Genomic DNA, 24,922 nt, shown 5'->3' with positions numbered 1-24,922 from the left:
AAAAGTGACTCACACACGTAATCTGTTTGGCAATGAAGATCAGGATTTGCTTGGGGTCAGCCACAAACATACTGCTGCTCAGTTTCTCAACCAGCTTCTGAACAAAATAAGCAATATTCATCATGGATAGGGGTGCAGCTGATTCTGAAGTACCATGAGGATCAGTGCTTGCTGGAGAGGATGTAAAATGTTTGATTATTGCAGAACAAGAGGAAATGAAAAAAAAAGTGAAATGTGAGATTACCAGAGCTGAGAAGGAATAGTCTCGTGCCATAATATCTCAGAGCTGGGACATGCCTAAGAAAACTCTAGGTATAGCAGAAACACCTTACTCAGACTGGAAATGACAGCTCCATCTTAAGGATGGAACCAATATCACTAAAATGCTGTAATGAAGAACTGGTTCAGCTAACAACTCAGAAAGGAGAGCAGTAACTAAGCTAATGGGGCTGTTTCCAGAAGTATTCAAGGATAAACCTAGGTTTCTTTCTACATACTCCCTTTCTAATATTCAGAACCTCTTCTCAAAAAGAAAAAAGGAAGATGCTTTCCAGAAAAATTATAAAATATAAAATTACACTAACTTATGCAAACTGGCTTGCAGTACCATAGAATGGACAGTGGAGCCTGCTGAGCTGCACTGTCATTCTAGCTATTGTTTCTAAACCTTTCTAACAATTACACCTACATGCTAAATATCAGTTAGCATGATATTCAAACAAGAGTTAAACAATCTGATTCTCACCACTCACCTCTTGGTCTCGTTTTCCCCTCGCCTTGGCTGGTAACCTGAAAGACATCCATAGCAGACAGCAGAACTTTTGTCTGAAAAAGTCTCCTCGGCTCACTGGTGGAATCCTCTGGAGAAGCCTATACAGTGATGGCACACATATTAGTACTGCAGGAAAACAGGAAACCTGACTCAGCTTCACTTTCAGCAAGAGTGCATATGTGGACAGCTACTGGACAACAGATGAGTTGGCAGAGCTTCATTCCCAGCTGGGAAAGAAGGAACTCTTACACAGGACTACCATCCAGCTGACAGCCAGCACAGCCACCCTCTGCACCCTGAACAGAAACAAGGTTTTATAAAGGGCCAGAGTTTGGCTCCCAGGTGGCTCCCAAGAGGTCTTGTGCTCAGGGATATTGAGCTCCATTAACAGGCCCAGGATTCAGACAACCAGAAATCCAAAATCTATTTTAACTGTACCAAACCTCAGGATAGTCTATATAAATCTTTAGGGAGGTGATGTTCCACAAGAGGATTTTAGTCATTACAATTGCAGTCAAGCTTATTCTAATAATTTAGTAATTACTATTCATATTACTAAGCTAAGTCTGCATCAGAACTCACACCTGGGACACCTGGACTATTGACAATTTGGAGCTGAATCCTAAATTTTTCATTTTACCCTTTCTTCAGACTACTCTGATTCTCTAGAGTGCTTTGAGTAGTTGAAATCTATAATCACTTGGCTGCTACAGCTTGTATTAATCTGTACTTACAGTGGAGATTTTTTTTTTGTTTATTTGAGAACTGAGATTTTTTTCATCTCAAAAATCAGTACACAGGATGCTCCATGTGACATGTCTGCTCTCAACAAATTCAAGGGGTGCCCTAATGACAAGCAGGTATTACTAAGGAAAAGGATTTTTTTTCCACACTTCTCTTCAATATTAAACATTGCCTGAAAAATGTCTTTTCTGTTTTCATGGGACAGCATTTTCTTAGTTCACATTAACGCAGAGGAATTACAGAAGTCCTTTCCTTTAGTCACTGTTAGCACTTTTGTTACTAGGTCACTAGAAGGATATGTCCCATCCTCCCACCCCAGTGCAAGGCAGAACAGCAGAGCCTGCTGATGAGATGAACCTCAAGGAGCAGCTCAAGGGGATGTCCTTGTTTGCTTGCTGGGATGTTGAGAAGACTGTCCATCAGGAGGACTCGCACAAAATCCCACACTTGTTTCTTGGCAGGGTGTGGTAGGAGTGGGAGAGAGGAGGGATCAGCACAGCCTTTCCCTTCAGCGATGGCTGGACCCTCGGGAGTCAGAAAGCCTTCAGACCCACCCTGTGAAAGCAGACAGCAGTACATTTTCACTCAGTCTACTGTACATTGATTTTTTTCCTCCTAGTGACCCATCTCTGGTCAGAAAGTCTTATGCTGGCTCCTGTGCACCTACCTTGGGTGTTCCTGAATGAAAAGCAATCATAGCCAAAGTTTTCAAGAAGTCAGGACAGTGCCACATGGGGTCCTGTATATAACTGTGATAGATCAGGCGCAGAAACTCGATAACATTCCCTGGATAGGCAATGGCCCAGGAGGCTTCTGCATCTGCAATAGGCTGAACAGACAAATGTGCATCTGGTCAAGGCAGCATTCCTCTCACTCACAAAAGCTTATCTTTGTTCCTCTTTAGGTATTCTTCAGCAAGCATGACACAGCCACAAATTCAGACAAGGCGCCAGTAGCCAATCCCATGCTGCAGACTGAAGATACACCCGACCAGAAAGGTGACATATCATCATCAGGAATGAAAAAACTGAGCACTGCTGTGGGCAAGATCTGTCTCTGGTCTCCCTCAGCCATGAGCCCATCGCATCCTGTGGCACATACCCAGGGCAGCAGTTGTGGTGCCCCTCGGCAGTGCCTGCTCAGCCTTGCCCTCTGAGAGCAGGGTTGGGGACTACAGGCAAAGGCTGCCACCAGCATCTGGCACACCTGGGCTCCTTATTCCACATTCACACTGCACTGTCCTTCCAACAAAGCACTTACCTTGTCCACAGTGAATCTAACCATTTCCAGCAGTAACACAGCTGCCTCTGCACACAACCCAAATTTGAGGACATTCTCTCTATGGTGGTGCTGCAAGATCCACTGCAACATAGACTCAAGATCTTTCTACACAGGAGGAAAGATATTTCTTTAAGAGATGGGAATTGTATGTGACACATCAAGAACAATGCCTGCTATCTCTACATCTGAACAAAACCAACATGTGTCTATATCCAGCAGCTCCTTCCTCTCCTATTAAATTTGTTACATTTAACACTGGCATGAACAAGGTTGTTCTGAAAATAAGCTTTCTTAAATAAAAGTTAATTAATTTTAAAAAGATGAATAGTTTTTATTATTACAAAAGCCAAGTAGGGTTAACATGCCTAAGAATCTCATTGAAAAGGGCATAAAATGTCAAAAGAGTAATGCAATAGTAGCTTCAGGTGCTTGTCTGCTTTTTTATTTTTCATACCTTGACTGCTTCAGGTGGTTCAGACTGTGGAGTTGCCAGAAAGAGCTCTGCCACAACCAAGTAGATCTCAGGGATGTGAACATGATCAGTCAGACATCTTTGCAATACAGAAAATCCAAAAATCAAGAAGTAGCCATTGTCAGATGCTGGAGGATGACTTTTTAAATTATCTTTAAAGGAAAAGAAAATGAAAGTGTCTAAAAATAAATGTCATATCAGCAGAAGGATTACTGACACAGCTTTATCCTCATTTGTCTCTGTCCCAGAACACAGTAGTCTGCTAGGCTGCAGTATCAACAGTTTAAAAAACACCCCCAGACTAACAGATAATTCAGGCTTTCTCCCTGAATTATTCTTCTTCCTTTCTCAGAACCCCGGGTTTACTTATCAAAAAGCAGGCTGAACAAGACTTTAAAGAACAAAAGGTTTCAGAGCACAAGTTGACATCTGAACACCTCGCAGGCTTATCAAGTAGCCTGATTTTGTGCAACACAAAAAGGCCCATCTAATCAGAATTGCTAATTACCTGCAAGGGAGAAGTACTACTTTCCACTTTTCAGCACAGAAATTCTGAAGTACCAGGACAAGTTTGCCCTAGAAAGTAATTTAAACTCTTGGTCTACTGAGATCAGTGGGAATTCCTCTATCATGTACACAGTGATTTTCTATCACTGAGCTGGATCAAGGCAGTGTTTTGGGAATGTTAAACCAACACTTACCCATTAGAATGTTCAACCCTGCAGAGCTGTTTTCCAGCCAACGCCCAGCCACTATCCCCTCCTTGAATTTGTTCAGCAGCAAACGATTGTGGAGGAAGCACAGAAGCAGTTTGATTCCCAGGACAACTGTGCTGAAGTGCAGGTAGCTCTGTGTGAACAGCAGAAACCAGTCTGGCCCCAGCGACAAAAATGTCTTTTCTTTTTCCCTAGGAAAAACAGGTAAATGAAAACACACGGAAGGAAACATGATGGAAGATAGAAAGGAGATATTATATAAAATGATCTTGAAGTGATTTAGAACCCTTTTTTCCTCTAGAAAAAAAAATCTCATTAAAGCTGTACCTTTAGAGAATCACAAAGATGTAACAACAGGCTCCTCCACACAGCTGAAGTCATTAAATTCCTGCTACATCTAACTTTGTATTACCATCAGGCAAAACATTTCATTAATATGAAGCCCCTTCTGAGAGTGAGTATCAATAACTGAGGCAAGCTACATCACAGACCAGATCTTTGAAGCTATGAAATTCAAAATTCTGTTTTAAATTTTCAAGTCCAAGATGTGCTATCTAAAAAAAATGCACAATTACAGCTCCCAGCACTATGAAATCTATGAAATCTGCCTCTCAGTTATGAAAAGTAGAATTATAATAACGGCATTCTCACAGTTCTGATAGACCAGTGCAAGTAATCCCACATTAGATTGACTTGATTTTCAGAGATAGATAGGATTTCTTCAATCCCTTATATGCAGCAGAAACATCAATATCCAAGTTACCCCTTCACTGTATTTTCTGAAAACATTAGACCTTTTCCAAAATGGATATCAGATGTGTGATCAGACCACAGAGCTCTGTGAATGCCAGATAAATCACTGACAAAAAAGTCTCTCTGTACCCAGTCTGCTCTTACTTAGTATTTGTTCAGATTCAAATATTATCACTGTGTTTAGTCCTGGTTAAGCACCAGGAAGATGAAAAATCTGGGAGACAGAGAAGCTTAACTACCTAAATGTTTCTACTTACTCAGAGGACAGCTGAAGTTTGTCTGAGCATATTACATCTAACAGCATCTTCAGTAGCTGGTTTCGAAGACAGATTGTCTTTCCAGATGTCTGGTTTAAGGCTACAAGTATCAGAAAGCAATAAAGAGTAAAGAAGAGACAAAAGATGCTCCATTGCTCTGATGAACAATTTTGTTTGCACCCAATTAGCCCCATAGAAGTATTTCTATCTGGTTTTTGCAGAGTAAAAAGATGCAGACATCAAATTTTAGACAAAGATTCCCGCTAACATAAGAAAAAAACAGTGCTTACATTGCCCAAGTCCTCTCTTTAGAGTTATTTAAACCTCATTCACACTGCATGTTGAACAGTATCTCAGGTTAACTGGAGAAATGCAAACAGGCAATCTGACTTGTACTGCCTAGCTGAGGTGCCTGTATACAAACTGCAGTTACCACTGTCACCCTAACATCATCTGTTGTTTAGAGGTGCAGTAACAATAAAGCCTCTGACTGAAAGATCCCAGTGAAAGGGCCAAATGACTGATGCTCCTCCACGTGAACCTGACAAATACACAGCTACTTTAAGAGGTGCAGAGCTCCTCATTATTATTTGCTACAACTATAAGTGTTTACAGAAAATCCAGGATGCCCATTGAAATTTTATTCCTTGTAACAGCCCAGTAGGTTGGTTTGGGGAAATTTCCATTTAATGTCCTGTGTGTATCTGAAATCCAGCATTGTGTTGGCTCTGGACAATGCAGCGAAAGCACTGCTGGTTTATTGGCAGAGAGAGAACAAAGGGTCACCTCAGTGCAGCCTGTCCCTTTCCACATGAGGAAATTTGAATTTTGCCTCTTCCTGCCACAGAAGACAGAAGCACTAATATTGCAGTTAGGGTTGGTCAGGTCCTGGGGAAGGAGGGAAATACTGTAGTTAAACTATCACAACACATACCCCAAAGGCCTCACCTTCCGTGGGCCTCTCAGCCACACTATCCGAGAAAATCTGATTTTCATCCACAGAAGAAGGTTTCAGGGTGTAAACAAGGAACAATCCAATCCTTGCAGAGAAAGAGTGAAGCATTTGTGGTCAACAGAAAGATACTAATTTACTTACTTGGAGATTATATGCAAAGCCACATACTGCTTAACAGTGACTTAACAAACATTTTCTCCAGCTACTTTAAAGGTCTTTCACCAAGAGGAAAGAAATACTGAGTAAAGCACTCAGTTTATAAGAAAGATTCTGAGCCACCTGTGGCATTCTAATTTCACTCTATTACCACCTAGTTTCCAGGCATGTAGAGGAGAACAGAGAAACCTTAGCAGTGCCACTGTGAGGAGGACTGGCATCCTTTTTTCACCTGTCATTTTCCTTGACACATTACCTGGTTTTAAGGATAGAAAGATTAATGGGATACATACACATTTAGTGAAAATGCACAATCTCCTCCTGGCCCACAAGAAGGATATTTCTTAAGGGACAGAACACCAGTGGTTCTGCAGGAATAGCCCACACAGCAATTCCCTCTGGAAGTCAAAATATGGGACCAGCAGAAGCTCCAGCACCTCTCAGTGCTGCTGAGAGCCTGTTACAGTCTCCTGGGGCTAGAAGGACAGACACAGAGTGCTGTCTCTGTCCACTCTCAGCATCCATGGGCCTGACAGCTAATCATATTACCATGAAGTAATAAATCATGATTTAAGAAAAAAATGCTCATTCACCCTCCTTACAACACGGCAAATTTAATACACTAAATCTACAGCTCTCGCCTGTCTCACCACCTCTATGAAAAAAGAACAGATTAATTCCTACAAGCCCAGGTTAGGAATATACATATAGATAACATATATCCAGGAGCATAGAGTCACAAAAGAGCTGGAAACCACCAAGTTTTTCATGTATTAGCTTACTCCACAGTTAACTGTTAGAGGTGCTTATACTCTCCAACAGAGCAAAAGGCAGAGTCCACAGATTTGACGTGCAACTCTGTTTTTACATTTTATTAAAAGCAGAGCTTCCATCTGCGCAGTGCATTTCCCTGGGAATTAGGACAGCACTATGTGGACCTCCCTCAGTTGACATGTTGCAGGTTGATACAATTAGGCTGGGAGTATAAAATGAAGCAGTGCTTACATTCTGGGAAGAGCAAACAAAGATTTAAGTGCTATGCTTCATGAAATCCTGACTAACATAACTGATTGAAATTCAGGAACAAAAAGGATTGTTACTGGGGTACAAGCCAAACCAACACTGTTCTTTGGGGCCAAATTGTAATACTGTAGTGATACTTTAGGGACAAGGCTTTAACAAAACCTAATATTTGGGTAAGCCCAGTCATACCTACAGAACTGTCTGTGCCACCATTATAACAGGAATCACCCAATTCACCTTCACACAAATATAAGGATGGGGTGAACGAAAAAAGCTTTTCATCAGTTTTTCCCCAGGGGGATCCTGCAGTTGCCAAAGATCTGGCGTTCTACCAAAGACAAGGTGAGGGAACCTCTACTGCCAAGCTCCCTCCAACACTAGCAGAAGCATGGCTCATCTGCAACCTGAGGAACAGCTATGGACCTTGAGGGTTACCTGAGAACATCCCTTGTGTTAAAGTATCCTTGCAAGAGATGGGACAGGATAGTGCAGGCCACAGTGATCTTGGAGCTGCTGATTTCAGGATCATTGAAAAGGAAAACAAGCTTGGGCACCATTTGCACCTGGTAGGCAATTGCAATATTCTGACATGCATCTCTGTAAAAAAAGCACAGGGACTATTAAAGGTTTCTACTGGAAATGACCAAATTTGCAGAGTTTAGTTAAAAGGGGTCTCAGGTTGCACTAATACTTTGCACTTTTGGCTTCTAATACTGTCTTTATAACATTTCAAACATGGCCAGACAAATTGAACATGTGTCAGTGGTGGAGATCAGAAGACTACTTTGTGTGTTCTGCTCTTCTCCTCTGCCCTGCCCCCCAGGAACTGCTGCATTCCAACAAGTTCAAAGAAAACATTATTGCATTTTCAAGCTGCGAGGTGGCAGCAAAAAATGCTATTCCTGTAAAACTTAGCAAGGGGAATCAGACAGCTCTACAAAAAAGCAGGAATCAGAGGGACTTTACTCAGTCCCTCTGCCATGCTTTGTCTCTTTAGATACATTTAGCTCCAGTCCAGATGATTAAGAATATTGATAAAAGGGTTGTGTTTTGATTTTAAACACGACTTCAATAATATATTTTAAAAAATTATTTCACAGTCAATTCAAACATTAATATTTCCCCTCCCCAGCAGAAATTTAAACTTGCATTGTACTGCAGTGGTTCCACATGAACCAGGTAACCAGGTATCTTTTCCCAGACTGGCCCCAAAGTCCTCTCAGGGGCTGCTGAAATCACTAACTCCAGGCTTGAAAGAGCAATACATGAATGATTCACTCCCAGAATCCTCAGATTCCAGCTGGGATTAGACCCTTCATATCCACCTCAGAGCTCCAGCCTCAGGTTACAGATGAGTTTGTCCCACAGGTTTCTGATTCAAACACAAGTTTATACCTGGAGGACTGCAAGATCTCCACAAGGTGGGAAAGAAGAACAAGGTCAAGATTTTCTGGTGCTTTCATCCAAAGCTGAAAGACAAAGGAAAGCAGAGGTTTTACTGCTCTGCTGAGCTGTGAGAACAGTAGCTGCATCAGAGAAACAGTTCAAACTAGTTTGGGGAGGAGAGCATCATAAACTCTGAGTGTTTCTCTAATGCAGCCTGCAGGACCTGGGAAGTCCCTGCTAGTGCAGGGAGCTTAGCTCCAGTTCTAGCCCTGAGGAGCAGACCCCTCTGGGGGTGTTCCTGCAGACCTGGGGGGCCCACAGTGTGAGAAAGCACAACACACAAATACTGGATCCAGGAGATGCTATGAACAACCCAAATCTTGTATTGTAAAGCCACCTTTAATGCAGCCAAACCCACAGAGTAACATGAACAGTTTTACCTCAAAGTTGCAGAGAACATACTGGAATGCACTATAATTCCTGATGACAGAAGACTCAAAGCCCAGCTCAGCTGTGCCCACTAGGGAGAATATTAACTGCAAAATCCTGTTGTTTAGCAGCTGAGTTTTCCTCTTCAATAGGTAGCTCAGCAACTGAAAAGAGAAGACTGCATAAGTATCTGCCATGTATAAATCTGTATTTAATTCAAGACCAACATATAGTTTAATCACATGTAGCAGTCATGCATGCATGCATTTTGCATAAGCATCATAAAGAAAATGAAGATTTCAGTCCAGACATGAAATTTCATGCAGAAAGTGTAAGGATGAATTTTTGAAGGAGCTTGGCAACTCTATGGCATTGAACAGGAGGAAAATATGTCCCATATTATGTTGAATGCAATTTAAAAAAAGCAACAGAAAAATATAACTCTAAATAACCACAGTAGGTGTTCTATGCTATTCTTCATGGATGTATTCTTAATTGCTTACAAATGGCGTTAATTTGAAAAATACTCATTTTTACCTCTCCAAATGAAAAACATTGCTGAAACATTGCCAGTTTCTCAACTGAGCCTACCTTTGATTATCCAACAATTTCTCCATACTGTGAGAAGAATGTTCAGAAAACCGTTACATTTTGACCAGGTTGGGAAGAATAGAAATTAATTTGAAAATACATATCAAGACACATATATTACTTGGCTGTTTAAAAAAAGCTTTACTCCATTGCAATATAATGATAACATGGAGGGAACACTAGCAAAAAATCAAAAGGAATAGCTCATACACAATACAAAGACAGGCATTGACCTACAGGAAAGGATTGGGCAAGCAATATCCAAGTAGGATAAACACATTCATATAAATTGCAATCAATTTATGATCAATTTGTGTGTTGGCAAAATGGAAGGTTTATAATAAATGATTAATGAAACTCTATTGTTGAGGGTCTTGTTTGGAGCCTTCTATATTAAAGAGTCTTCTCTGCTCCTTCAGAGTTCTCTGCTCTACCTACACAGCACAGAGTAAATGATACTAAACTAAAACTTCATACTTGAGCCTCAATCTATCCAATATTACATATTTAGACTTTACATACAGCCAAAATCTTCAATTTGCATGGCTTTCAGGTTTAGAGATTAATTTGGGACATACCTAATCAATGCAATCCAGGTAGCACTTATTTATATCAGCACAATTCCTCATACACAGGGCAGACTGAACCTTAGGAATTCATTGTCAGCCCTACACTGGGCAGCCTATAAAGAGGAATCTTAGGCTGGATCAGGAAAGGGGAGGAAGAAACGCTGCCTGAGAAGTGGTCTTCTGTGTGTTGGATCAAAGGTGATGGTAAAAGGTGAAGAGTGGGTCAGTCACAAATCTGCTGCTCTGGCTTGCTTAGTTTATTAAATCATGTCTGACCAAGAAGCCTCTGTCCTCACATTTCCTTCAGCAGAACACTGCTACAGAGGTTCCCAGGGACTGTAAGCACAGGATGTAGAGCACCATCCTGTCCCCCCCTCCTCACCTGCTAAGTTCCAACCACAAGTGGCTGTAGTCAGGATATGTTTGGTTCGTTCCCGTTGATAGATTTGGGGATAAATATCTACAAGGGAAAAACTATAACCAGAATGAATGATCAAAAGTGTGTCTACCTGGTATCCATGGATGTGCCTCATCAGTTTTCCACTCAAGGGGCTACTGTTGAGGATGGAGTTCAGGACTTTGACAGCTGCATACATGGTGTGGTCATCGCGGGCCTTAGCAATGAGACCCAGGAGGATGGCAGGGCCTCCAATAAAGTTCAGGCTGGTAGCTGCTGGGGAGGACTGGAACACTCTTACCCCTAGGAAATTGCAGTGTTACTCTACCAGGAAGTTACACAGACCATCTATTCTTGGACAGAATAAAGCTCCACTCTTAAAAGAATATGAACCATTAAGACAAGTGCATTTACCATATTGGCCCACAGCAACTGACCCAATGGTCCTCAAGGAACCTGAGAGGTGTCCAGCAATGTTCTTAGCTAGGAATATTGGAGTTGAACTGTCCCGGGAATTAATCCCAATCTGAAACAGATGAAAGGCACTTTAGGAAAAACTTTGGTAGTATCAGGGACACTAAAAAATGCATGCTCTAATACTTTAGATTATTTAAATAATTTTAGACTATGAAAACCATATCTTTTTCATAAAAAAGTTGATTGTAAGGACAAATATTCACCCACCAACAACATCCCACAATGCCACTACTTTCACATATCAATAGACCTGGTATTAGAAAGAATGATAGAATAGCATGTGAAAAGTTCCTGTGACGGCATTAAGAAAACGCAGACTGAAATGATGCTAAAACCTGAAAATTATGGCTTCTGCTCCTGTTTCAAAAAAATGCTTTTAATAGGTGAAAATTAACCTAAGAGTAGAACAAAAGGAATGGAAAAAGAAGTAAAAAAAAAATAAATCTCTGAAGGTACACAGGCAAGACAGTCAGAAATTTGGCTCTAGAAAACTGATTAGAAGCAGAGAAAATCTCTTGCTTAAAAAAGGGAAATTTGTGACCTCTTTGGCAATCAGCCGACCATCAACTTTATTGTAAGAGTTCCTTATGTCTTGGACTGTAGTGAGAGATGAGCACACAGCATTGATCCCAAAAGAAATCTTATCTTCTGCCACCAGAGGTGCGATGCTGCAATCACTGCGCCGGTCCTCACCTAAAACAAGAAAGACTGTGGATGTCTGAAGGAACTTCACTGTTCAATATGCAAGACAGGAGAGAGGCAGGTGAAAAATAACTGGAGGAAACGGATGTTTAGGAAATAATTTTACTTTGTCTTAACTGTAACCAGGAAAAAGCATTCACCCTTTGCAACACAGGCAGCTTGCATCACCACTGCATGGCTGTGTCCTCTGCTAAGTGCTTTGCCTTGATTCTGTATCCTCTCATGACGTCTCATGAAGCTCAGAAATGTCCATAATAAACCTCTCTCTCTGTCCACACAGTATAAGCAAACTTTCTGGACATAGAAAACATTTCAGAGGCCTTCTGTTTCTGAGAACTTTATCAGGGTACTCAAAGTGAAGATTTGCGTGGAAGGAGAGCAGAGGCAGAAGTTCAGAGCTGCCAACTCACAACATCTGGGAAACTTCTCAAAAGTGTCAGGTTCAGCAGTTTAGTATGAAATTCTCTTATGCATTTCTTTAAAGAATTTTCTATTCATTCTCACACTTGGAAAAAACTATATGTAGGTTTATTTTTTAAAATGTCAAGTTGTATTTTTGACAGTTTTATAGACTGGGAAAACAGCTGACTTACAAAACTGTTTACTAGTGCTACTAGTTACTACTAGTAACACAGCCCTTTTAGGCAAAAAGTTAGTTCACACACCAGATGAAGATTAACTATAAATAAAATGCCTCAAGGCTGTGTCACCATTTCCCTCCCAGCAGGACTTGGTCTGCAGACTAAGCCTCTGTACTACTGCAGCTGATTAGTGAGAAGCAATGAGATAGTGGGGAGAGAGGACACACCGCTGCCAAAAATTCCCACTGCTGTTTGCAACAAGGTCATAAACCCATTTTAAGGGGAAAAAAACTCACTGTAGTATTGGAGGGACTGTGTAAAACATTTTTAATGTGAAAATTTCCATTTGCCTGAGTTCCTTTGGATGTTTTGATGGAAATAGGGAGAGTGCAGGGAGAGTGAGATCATTTCACAATTAGGAGATCACATCTTATATGATTCTCAGTGATCTCCCCTAAACAGGGCATCCCTAGAGTCACATGTGATTAGTAATGAAGTCCATCTGGGAAGAACTGTGCAGAAAAAAAGCCCCCCCAGACTTCATAAAGACTCAATGATTCAAAAAATCAAATCCTTCTGACTTCTACAGGTAATGTTTTTACTTTCAGAGCTGTACTTTGACACCATTTCTCTCTCAACAACCCCTTCCCACACTTGCAGCTTTTTGTGTAGATTGACAGCATTCTGTCTGAAGGAGTACTCTCAGCCAGTGTTTTTACATTCTTTTAGGCTGGAGCATGACCAAGAAGGATTATTTTGCTGTTTTCAATGAGAAATGACCATCCCATTTCATCCCAAGCTCTAGCACGGAGGGGAATGCACTACTTGTTGAACAAACAGTAATCAATAACTGAAATGTTTTGTCTGTCTGTTTAATAATTGAAGCTAACAGCATACTTCAGTTAAAAAGCCTCTTCATTAAACTGAATGTAACTTACTCCCCTGCCCCTCTCTCCTATTCTGCAGGCATTTGCAGTTAAACTCCATACTCTCTTTTTGCCTTTTTTTTCCCCGTTAGCACTGTTAATGCAGAATGTCTCAGTTAAAGATTCTGCTTTAATGTTTGTCCAACAAAAATCACAATCTTGCAACGCAGGATGTGCTGACCCTCTTTACTCTTCATCTCTCTCTGCTGCTTGATTCCTACCCTTCTTTCCAATTCACAGGGTGTTACGAGATCCTCATGTATCTCACTACAATCTTGTACAACATTCAGTAATGCAGCTTTCCAGACTTTTAGAGTGATCTCTAGACACAGTGAAACACTAATAGAAGATTAAAAGACTAAAAAGAACACTGCCCTGACAAACAGTGGCAGATATGAGAATTGTCACATACCTTGAAGCTGTACTGCTTGGAAGTTGCTACAATACTGAGGGCCAAGCTTAATAATAACTTCTATGGTTTCCACAGAAATGGCTTCTTCAAACAGGTATGTAGGACCAAGGCGCCAGGTCAAGGAGGACTTCTGTCTCCAAATCCGAGGAGTAGCTATGTACCCATAGACATCAATAAAGGAAGAGGGTTCCATGGAAATGCAGCTACCTGGTAAGGGCTGGAGATACTGCATCTGCAACAGAGGAGGAATTCACTGAGAGGATCCTGTGCACTCAGGGTGCCCTGGGGTCTCGTCCCTGTAAGGTCCTGCCTGCCACCTCTTCGCTCATTGAAGTCTCAGCTGTGCAACACAATTTTACTGGGCCTGGCTCAGCTGGAGCTCCTTTCCCACCACAGCCCTCACTGGGCTGTGCTCTGCACTGGGAGCTACAAAGGGGTTGATAACACACCAGAGTTCTGGCTCTTGCTGAGCAGAGCTGGCAGCATCAGCACCAGCTCTCCAACATTCCCCTCATCAAGGGGCTGGGGGTGGGCAAGATCCTGGGAGGGCACACAACCAGGCCAGCTGACCCAAATTAACATCAGAGATATTCCATACCATATAATGTCGATGTAGACATAACAGCTAAGGAAAGGAGGGAGGGAGGGAATTCATTATTTACAATGCTTGCCTCCTACAGCAACTGCTCTCTGTGCTGAAGATCTGCTTCCCAGGAAGTGGCTCAACAGCAGTCACCAATGGGAAGTAGAGAATAAACCTTTTTTTTTTGTTGTCTTTGCTTGTGCACATGAAGACTCACTTCTGCTTTAATAAACTCAACATACAAGTCATTTTCCATCTTACTTTCCCTCCTCTTTCCAGGTAGGAAGGGGAGTGATGCAGCTGCATGGTGGGCGCCTGTCATCCAGCCAAGGTCAACCCACCACAATTATCAGCTACTGTTCAGAAATTGGACTTTGAGAAGTACTGTAAACATTAGCATTTTGAATGTTTAAGCCTAATTTTTGTTCCAAAAACACAGTCAAAAGAATTCCAAGCATTGGCAAAGACAAACCTTGTCTTGACTCCAGACATATTTTTCCTTTCCTAACTTCATAACCCTGACTGTGACATTCAACACAGAAAGACAAGTCACAGTTACTTTGTACAGGCATAAATGGAGAATAAGCAGTTTTTGAAGAGTGTAGATTATCCGATTGCATCAGTAAGTTTCAGTGGAGCTAACATTGCTTAGGAAACAAGGCCATTTATTTTTGGTACCAAAATAATGATTTGGCCTCCTAAACTGAGTCTATTATTATTTTATTTAGCTGTAGAGAGCTCTAACAGGAAGTAGTTAGAATTTTTGGTAGAGAGAAACGATATTGTACTTTGAGGCTTAGCCCTGTCTTTAACAATTTGTTGCTAGGATGGGAGACTCCAAGCATTTACTGGTCTCTGACTACTGAGATTTAGAAAACAGGCTGGTCAATATTGAGGCAGGAGTTGACACTTCAGTGAATAAATATTAGACTTGATGCAGCACAGTAACACATCCCACTCCAGCTCCACCACCTAAAAATAGCCTTTGGCATTGTTGACAACTTTCATCCATTTCTAACTTCTTAGGCCATCTTTTCTTCACTGTACATATCAAGATGAACACTTACATTAATCAGTGAACCCAACACTGGGACAATCTTTTGTTTACTAAAGGATTATTTTATTTGTATGAGGTGTTTCACTGAATGTTAAACACATTTGTTGTGAATTCTTTCATCAATTGCAATGTTTAGGCATAGTTTTATTGATGACTTTCAGTCTCATTTGAAGGAAGTCAAATTAAATTAAATTTTCATTCTTGAAATGGATATAGGTCCCAAAAGGCGTTTATAAGACAGATGATTTTTCTCAAGTATGGGAAAGAGAATACTTGGAATTAAACAGGTTGTGTTTACAACAGTGAGCTTTGCACGTGCTGAGATTGAATTGAAATATGGGAACAAAAAGAAGGAGACCAAGGTTACAAGTTTCAATTCATAAAAAGATTCTACTCAAAAACCAACAATCCACCACACCAACCAGAGATATAATAGAAAGAACAGGCTGCATTTTCTACACTGTATTCAAAGTCCAAAAATCAGATCTCTGAAATAGTATGAGGTTAACTACAAAACAAGGAGCATGAAGATATTAATAATAGAAACCAGGGGCTATTCTCATTTATCTTGTAGATTATGAGTGCTTCAGGTGCATTTGGATTACTTTTGCCTACTATTTCATCCAACCTGAGAATTGACTGTTGTGTGACAAAAATCACAAGAAATTGCATATTAGGGGAACTGCCAGTACACCAATATTAGCAATGAACTCATTAATTGATATCATCTCACTCACTGAACAATTAACCCTATCTGTTCCTGAGTGCTTAGTGTCCTAGTGAGGGAAAAGACCACTGACTGATTGTTCAAAGGGTGAAGATAAAGAGGACAGCTTGACCAAATAAGATATAAGATAATACATGACCAAATAAGATGCTTGAGGAAATTCCTCCCACCTTTGGATTCTGGTCAGCAAAGAGCTGACCAGTCACAGCAGCTTATTTTTCTGTGACCTTTCCAATTCCAAGAGCTTTCTTGAAAGGAAAGGGTGGAGACTCTCTGTGCAACTCATCACCTTTGCAGGTTTCAGCCTAAATCCAAGTGATCCTTGATTAAGGGCTCTCAGGCCACACCTATATTTTTATAGCTGACAATCTCTGCAGATCTTGGGCTGAAACTGATAAATCCTCTGAATCACTAGTAAACTCAGAAAATGTTGACCTAAGGGTATAACTGAATTTCAGCAACATAACCCTGTGCTACCTGCAAGCTAGGTATCCCCAACTCTAGAGGAGCATCACCACACAAATTGCCCTGTTATCTACATGCTGAAGGGGGAGAGAAGAGCTAGCTCAAAGCATCAGTACAAGCTGAGAACATAGTTCTGAAAAGGACCACAAGTACACCCTGTTTGGTACAGACTCCTGACTCCACTCACACCCAGCACAGTGGCACGTGTTACACGTGTAAATCACCATGCTTTGGGTTTCCCAGATAATTACTGAAATGTCATGGTAGGTGCATTGGGAGATGGAAATGAAAAGCAATGCAAGGCAAAAGCCAGGCACAAGATCTATGCAGAGAGCCTTTACCTTTGCAGAGCCAAGAATCTGGCCATTTATATAAGCTGACACAATGCAGTTCTTCTTTGCTTCCTTAGCAACTGTCACTGTGAGATGATGCCACTGGCCAGTGACCAGAAGTTTACCACAGCCAAACTTGACTTGCCTTGGAAATGGGGATGGGTTTAGGACCTCAGCCTCAGGTTCCATAATATCTGTAACAGCAAAAAAAGGGATAAGTCAACAGAAAGTTTCCCATCTTCACCTGCCTCTGGAACGCAACTTTCAAATGTGACAGGAAGAACGTGACACTCTGTGGGTGGAGTGGGATTTGATGCTATTATGTCTAGAGCCTTTAAAACACTGCCCAAGGTCTGTTTCACGACCTACAACTTGCACAGCTCTCAGGATCCCTCCAGCATACAACATGTCACCCTCCCAAATAACACCTGCCATCTGCCTTGATGCTGCAAAACCTACCCTGAACTAGAATTAACCCAACATATTCACTAAGAGGAGAATCCCTCTGTGTATTTACAGAGTTAGCTGACACTGAGAAAAAATTCCTAGCAGGTCCATGAGATGATAAAAGTCTCCATATTAATTTGTAGCTTTTATGAAAAAAGGCAAGGTGGAATTTTTATCATTATCTAAGGCAATCAGAACACTCACACAATGTCAGCTGTGCATGAAAGTCCTGGCTACTATTCCCACTTCATTTCCAACCTCCTCTGGAATATTCAATCACATTTACATTTGAAGTAGCTACTCTAGTCAGTAAAGAAAAGGGATAAATATATACAGGGAACAGTATTAACAGACTGGCATAACAGAAAACATTCTGAAAGCAAGGAGAGGAAATGAGTTGTTTCATTAGGAAGCTAGATCACTCCCCAAATCCTCAGTCCTACTCTCCAAACATGCTTAGTGTCACGCAGAACTGACTGGTTCAAGCCCAGTCTCCACAACTGCACTCCACAATAAAAGTGACACTCAAAAATTTTCCATATTTTCCATTGAATATTGCAGTAATTCACAATGCCTACCGCAGACTTAAAAACTAAACATGGGCAACAATTACAATCATGACTGGATTCAAGAAGAAAACTGAAGAGAAATCTCATTAATACCCTAAGTACTTCAAAGAAGAGGAAATTTATTAATGAAAATTCCAGATAACAAGAGGACACAGCACTGCAACTTGACTGAAAAGAGCCTTACCAAGTGGCTGGAATTCTACTTCTTCTGTAGAAATGACCAAAGAAAGGTCCTGTGGCAAGAAGCTTACAGAAAAGCAAACAAATTCTTGCTCTGCTCTTGACATGTGCCTCACAATGGTAAGGAAGTGGAGCGGGTGGCTGCTGTGCACCAAACCAAACTTGCCAACCAGGAACCAGCAGGACAGTGTCAGGCCACTTGAGGGAGGGAACGCTCTACTGCCTGCAGACAGGAACAAAAAAGCATTAAGGAAGTTGCTGTCCTTGTGCAGCCATTAGCAAACTGCTTTCTGTTTCACTCTGCCATACCAGGGAAGAACCAACACCAGATTATGGGGTTTAATTTCTATTCTCTTGGACTTCACTGCCTGTATTCAATATCACAGTGATTTCACATATGATTCTGTGCACATGTATAAATGACCTAAAGCTGACTGATGAGAAATGAGCACTAGCTCTTCATGCTGTGGAGCAGATGAATTAGCAATTTCCAAGCCAGAAACAAGTTCTCAAATTTCACTAAAACTCAGGAAGCAAAACGTTCAGCCATTTCCCAGTCCACCCAAAAGTGGATTTTGTTGTATAGGACAATCCCATTAAATGACAGTTGCTATTCCTTCCATAAATTACCCTAAAATCTGGTGGCTCTTACTGGTTAAGACTGTTTTCTTAGAAGCCTGCTTTAAATTTATATTGCTGATATTAATTCATCCCACTACAAAGCTGCACCCAATTCCCCATTTTGCTGAGCAGTACAAGTTTTACAGCTCAGAGCCGGTCTGGGACACAGAGACAGAAGTGTTTTGGAGCACACAGCTTGTGAGCTGCTCTTTCTTACAGCTGTTGAATGTTTTCACTGGGGCTGAGAAGTCAGTGTGCCCAGCAAGCTGCAGGTGAGTCCCAGTGCTTACCCATGCCAATCCCTCCCGAGACAGATTGGTCTGCACTGGATCCCATGACAGTGGCCAAGGTAGGGAGGTATAAACACCTATATAAAAGCAAGCAAGAACCCGTCATCACAAAAAAAATCATCCCTGAGGGTCACCAGTAACTTCTGGTGTTGCAGGATCATAGCAGCAAGGCAGAGAGGAGGCTGTCAACAGTGAGACAGTAACAAAATATGTTGGCAACATTGCTGCATGGAAGGCAGCGATAGGATACATAGATTAAGATGGAGAGAGAGGTGAATAGTTACTGTGCTCAGAGTAAGGGTTTGGAGACCCCAGAGCAGCTAAAATAAAAGCAACAGCAGCAATACCCATAGCCTTCCATGGACATGTCAAACTCCACAAAGGATGGAGCTAAAGCAGTGCTGTGCAGCTGGAAGTTCCGAGGGGATGTCATGGAGATGAGACTCATGGCAGCCTGGAGTGCCAGTGCAGATCCCTTAGACAGCCAAGAAGAGTTCCTGACAGGCACAATGGTCTGAGGATCTGATTTGCTGCCCACCACACTCTCTTCTGAACCTGAAAGATGAACACAGCGCCTAACCAGATCAATGTCTGCAAGTCGTTTTCCAAGCACAGGTATTGCCCACATTCTAGGCACCCCTGCTCAGAACAGCACTTCATGCTCTTGAGATAAACATCCTCAGCAGCCCACAGAAATCCTACAGCAATGCAAAAAAAAATTACACTGAAGACATTTCAAAATGGGAGACTGTCAGGAGAGCCATGGCCATATTTATCCATAATTTTTTCCCACACATCTTCAGGCATCTCCAGACCTCACCTTACTAAAAAATGTCCCAAACCCAGTGGTTTCATTTTTCTTATGCAAAAGCCATTCATTCAACTGTGCTGTAACAGAATAGTCACAAGCAACATGTGGGAGAGGATTTGAAGAATGACTGCAAAGAACATAAGACTCAAACACAGACCACGCTGCATCAGGTGTCTCAGGCATGAGACTAGTTTAAGCACCAAATACTATTATACTGTAGCCTTTCATCTATAAAACACATTAGAGCAGAGAAATGACTCAGAGGGAAAACAGCCTGCATAAGTAAGGTAGATTACTAGGATATCCTAGGGACTACAAAAAGCAGCGCCCTTTATTCCCATCCTTATTCTATTTCTGTCTATAAATCACAGGAAAAATATGCTGCAAAACAAAGGAGACACTCCCCTTGGTTTGTAGAATATTGGTATTTTTATAAACCATGTCCATGTCTGATCCAGCAAAATCTGAGTACAGCATCTAACTTGAGCAAAGATTTTATTTGGTCTCTGCTATTCATTAGATCAGCTCTTAGTGTTGGTCAAATACCACCCAATCTGGGGAATAGCCAGTGAAAATCATCTAGGCATACTAAACCTTCACAGTGACTGTCTTGGAGCAACCTACTCAACAGCAGTTTCCTGTCATTTCAGAGACATCTCTAACTCAGCCCCTGTTCATTGTGTGCTTACCTGCATTAGCTGAATCACTCTCCTGACAGGAAAGGACCTTGGTCTTGTTTATGCTGGGCCTAGAAGGTGCCAATGGAGAACCTCCCAGCCACAGGAATTGCCTAACATGGGGAAAAAAAAATCCATTTTAGAAAAGGAAAACAAGCCAGACACTTGGAGTAACAGCGACCATGCAAATAGAGCTTAGACTTCTGGAAAACAATTTTTTTAATTGAACACCAAATTTTAAAGACATCCCAAATAGAACAGAAGAAATGCTTTCCCATTGTAGTGACACAAATATTTTGCTTGCTTTACATTTCAAGATTTTCCTGTTAAAAAAAAAAAAAAACAAAGATTGCTTTTCTTCACCAATATTTTTTAATAGCCCTAATTTTTAAGGGGAAAAAAAAAATCTATGGGTTGGGGATTTTTTATTGAGCTCTTTTTTAAAAATCCTATTCCCTATCTAAGTGAATGAAATACAGTCTTGCACTGAATATTTAAATTCTGCACTCTGGTAGCTGTTAGGTACTGTAATGTCTAGCACTTGTTAGCATTAAGGAAGAAAGTGCAACCTCAAACTGGAAACAGTGACTGAGGAAGAAGACTGCACTTTTTATTTTTGAATCTGTCATTGACATGGATCTGAGACATGAGAAAGTCATTTTTACTCTGCAGAAAACAGCTTCTCCATAGAAATACCAGGAGAGAATAACCCTGTTTGTTTTGCAATGACTTAATTAGTTCATTCATAAGTGGCTTTATAACCCCTGCAGAGATGAGGCAGAACACTACAGACTCATACCAGCTTCAGGAGTACTTTAAGCATATATCCTGCAATCAAGGAGAAAGGAGGATTAACTGGAACTTGAAAGAAAAGCCTGAGTCTTGCTGAATTAGAGCACTACGTGAAGCATCTAATTATTTTCTAGACTTTGCAAAAAAATGGCACCATTAAAGCAAATTGCTTCCATTAGATACAATCTTATACCTTAACACTTGTGGCTCAACAGCCTGTGAGGCAAGCTTCTCAAACACCCTGGTGAGGGGCAGGTGCAGGGGGTGACTGTCACTGCAGAAAGCATCTTGACAGGAGGTTATGACTGTGCTCAGCAGGCCAGACTCACACATCACCTGACGACTCTTCTCTGACTTCACCAAGGACTGGATATGATCAACCAGAGCACATTGGATTTCCTGGGAAAGCTGAAATGCACAGAAGTAAAGTCAGAGAGCTGGAACTAAACTGTATAGGACAACTGATTTATTCTGTTTTAATTTGTTTTTCAGTTGTCAAATCCCTGAGTGTAAACATCTGGTCCAGAAAAGAAGCCCCTAAAGCAAGAGGCTCATGCAGAACTGCATGGCTGTTCTATCAAGCTCTGCACTAAAACAATGTGCATATATTCATCTGAGCAGCTGCCTGGCCATCCACAGCTCAGCTTTCCTTCTTTGTCTCTATGGCAGTGAAGGGAAAAAACAATCAGCTGTCATTCAAAAACAAGACACCACCACCAAGGACAGGGTATTAGGCATAAACTCCAAGACCAACACAGGAATTCAGAATATATATAACAATAAGCCTGTGGAGAGCCACATGGACATGATCTACTCTTCATTATCAAAGCACTGTTCTTAAAGAAAACTGTATTAAGTGATGTCATGAAACAATTTTAAACACTTCTCTATATGTTTTACTGAATTGAAACTTTGCTTCATTATTGCTTCTTAATGATATTCAAGTCTCTCAATTCTCATAAATTATTGTTAGAGCAATTTGTTTCCAGTTAGGAATGCATTGTACCCCACTGACCTAACTAGATTTCATGTAAAAGTAACTGGATCATATATTTACACAAATCTTAGAAAGATTAATTATTCCCTATTTCAAAGAGCTTTCAAGCTTTCTCACACGCTCTTCTAAGAAATAAATACTCAATCTTTTAAAAAAAGGGACAACAATGGTGACAGGCACACAAATAAAGGCAGTGGGATTTGATTTTATAACATGAATGAGAAGCAACTGGATTCAGAATAAGCTTATTAAGTGCAAAGAGGAATTGAGCTCTTTTGCATTCAACCAGACAAAGCCAATACAGGACAATTTCAAAGCCAACAAGCAATTTCTTTTCAAAGTGTCCCCAACTGCAACACTTAGAAAACATTGCAACATACATACTGTTTTTGCAAACTCAACTTCCATTTGTCATATCTGAAGGGTGTGTTCTTTGTATAACATTTCCTAAAGGTGAATTCTTTGGATAACATTTTCTTCTCTCTGAAGGACTGTTCATTGCCAGGGACGTACCTTTCACTGTGCATTGCATTACACACTGAAAGTGTCCACCAGACTAAACTACATTATTACAGAGTGTTTCAAAGTCCCACAACTTTTAAATCTTTTAATTAACATTTTACTCCATTTCTGACTATATGCAGGAAAGTATGTGTAAACAACACTAAACAGGTCTTGACTAAGTGAAGCAACTGGTTTATTCCAAAATAAATACAATAAAAGCACAATGGTGTACAAAAAGATTGATTGTTTTCATTAGCCTAGCAGCTCTGTCAATAGCAATGTTGCTTTGTTTTGAATAAAATGAGCTGTTTTCATGGATTTTTGTTCCAGTAAAATGAGATTTTAGTGGAAATATTAAAGGTGGCCAAGAAACCATGCTGTGTATTTCTGTATGCATGGATTGATTTTCTTTACACTTATAACTTGCACCGTGAATCAGGATATTGAAGGTGCAGTTAGAATGCAGCTGAGCTCTGCCTCAGATTAGAGTTTTAAGGGCAAATGTCACCTAGCAATTTGCCAAATCTTCTTAAGTAGTTCCCAGATTCTTTCTCCTAAGAGCCCATAGCTTCAAAACTTAGTAGCTGAATTTAATTCACTGCTATTCATCTTCAAGGTTATTATGCTATATTCAAGATAAGCAAAAATGATGAACTTTTGTCACTGTGCATTCACTTCAAAAGGATGCAATTCACTTAGATTGAAGAACAAAATAGCAATAATTTTGTGTGCAGAAATACCTCAAAAATTTTACTTTTTAACATCTAAACAGAGAACAAGTAATTTAGCCTAAATTTAAAACATAAGTGTTTTTTTAAAAGGTGCAAAATCCTTATTGATGTTGATTTCACAACAGTGACTATGACAGCAGCTCATTATGCAAGAGACACGGATTAAAACAAAAAGGAAAAATCCAGCTGTGGAAGAATAGTTTACTTAGCAAAAGTATAAATAATTTACATGATGAATTGTGTGAGGATTAATTTTTATCTGTATTCAGAAGAAACCTGCCAGGATGATGAGACAGAACTGAAACAAGCTTTTATTCTCTTCTCAAAAATTCTTTCCTTTCCCTTACCCACCCTTGTCAGATCTAGACTATCTCTGTATCTGACATTATAAATGGGAAAGATTTGTCATGACACCGTGGAATCTGAAAATTTCAGTCAAAGATGACATGTGTCTGAGAGCAAACTTCTTTCTTTACAAGGTAGAAAATACTCTGTGAATATCCTGGGCCACGTATCTGAAGGGGATGCAAACCTGTCTCAATTTACTGAGTGTTGGAAACTTGTGCAAGGCTATCTTTCATCACTGAACAGAAAACATAATGGTGAAAGGAAAATCTACCTTGTGTGTGGCCAAACAACATGGAGCCTGATGGAAACTGGCTTAGTTCCAGTCATAGGTATGATCATGAGCAATGTCCCCTAAATACAATTTACTGACTTGAAGACTGCTTACTGACTCAAACCTCTTGGTCAGTTTAAAAGTTTTAAGCAAGTTTCTGTACCCATGACATTCAAATGATTTTTTTCTCATGCCTATCAATGGTGGGAATATACACCCACAAATCTATTCTCCTCAGCTTTTAACTGCCATTCCAGAAAGTATAAGAAATAGCTGAAGAGCAAAAATCACCTGCTTTACTGTTTGCTGCTGGGTTTTCTACACTGACAGGCTCAACATTGCTTCAGCCCATCATTTCTTGGGTCTGACAAAGGTCACTGAGAAATTGCAAAATCGGCAGGAAATTGATATTATTTCTGAGGGTCAGAATTGAAAGTACATTAATTTTATTGAGCTCCATTAATGTTTCTGTAAAAGCAGTGCCTTCTCATTGCTAATTCTGTGAAAGCAAAGGAATCATACATGACCTGAACTAAGATTTTTCCAGATTACTCTCGGACACTTGGACCTGAAATACCTATCATGGCACTAAAACAAGCAGAAAGAAATTAGTTATTGTCTCTTCTTCTCCACATCTGCTCCTTTAAAAAGGTAGTTTTTTATTCAGTCTTAAATTCAGAGCAAGAAGCCCGTTAGGACTTGTTTATGAAAGTCTGCAGTACATCCACAAAGCCATGATTTCATCTCATCTAGCTGTTAAATACTGTAGCACTAGAAAAATAAATAGTGACCTGTTTGGGACAGAATATATCTACCCAAAGAATAATTCCTTCAGTTGTTTTCCTTCTAGCATGTAGCTCCCCTTCACTAGCCGCTGAGGTTAAACCTTTTGCATCAGATCTTACCTGACTCCTGTGTTCC

General features: G+C 40.6%; 1 protein-coding gene across 1 annotated transcript in view; it reads right to left on the bottom strand.

The window, feature by feature from the left end:
* WDFY4 (WDFY family member 4) overlaps positions 1–24,922 on the bottom strand; it is a gene marked incomplete at its 5' end in the record, with an annotated part of 123,276 nt that overhangs the window by 67,785 nt on the left and 30,569 nt on the right. Inside the window, 22 exons of the mRNA XM_084210746.1 lie at positions 14–171; positions 753–870; positions 1,874–2,071; positions 2,184–2,345; positions 2,777–2,902; positions 3,252–3,421; positions 3,971–4,176; positions 4,996–5,095; positions 5,944–6,035; positions 7,565–7,726; positions 8,525–8,598; positions 8,956–9,108; positions 10,614–10,804; positions 10,916–11,027; positions 11,520–11,671; positions 13,600–13,831; positions 16,773–16,957; positions 17,964–18,182; positions 18,871–18,947; positions 19,218–19,425; positions 20,371–20,471; positions 21,344–21,558. Of these exons, the coding sequence (XP_084066872.1) occupies positions 14–171; positions 753–870; positions 1,874–2,071; positions 2,184–2,345; positions 2,777–2,902; positions 3,252–3,421; positions 3,971–4,176; positions 4,996–5,095; positions 5,944–6,035; positions 7,565–7,726; positions 8,525–8,598; positions 8,956–9,108; positions 10,614–10,804; positions 10,916–11,027; positions 11,520–11,671; positions 13,600–13,831; positions 16,773–16,957; positions 17,964–18,182; positions 18,871–18,947; positions 19,218–19,425; positions 20,371–20,471; positions 21,344–21,558 (3,411 nt within the window). The remainder of the gene's footprint in view (positions 1–13; positions 172–752; positions 871–1,873; positions 2,072–2,183; positions 2,346–2,776; positions 2,903–3,251; positions 3,422–3,970; positions 4,177–4,995; positions 5,096–5,943; positions 6,036–7,564; positions 7,727–8,524; positions 8,599–8,955; positions 9,109–10,613; positions 10,805–10,915; positions 11,028–11,519; positions 11,672–13,599; positions 13,832–16,772; positions 16,958–17,963; positions 18,183–18,870; positions 18,948–19,217; positions 19,426–20,370; positions 20,472–21,343; positions 21,559–24,922) is intronic.

The sequence above is a fragment of the Fringilla coelebs genome (assembly GCF_963513975.1).
Source record: "Fringilla coelebs genome assembly, chromosome: 8".
NCBI classification, from domain to species: Eukaryota; Metazoa; Chordata; class Aves; order Passeriformes; family Fringillidae; genus Fringilla; species Fringilla coelebs.
The sequence above is the reverse complement of the archived record's forward strand: the minus strand, read 5'-3'. Positions and strand labels throughout refer to the sequence as shown.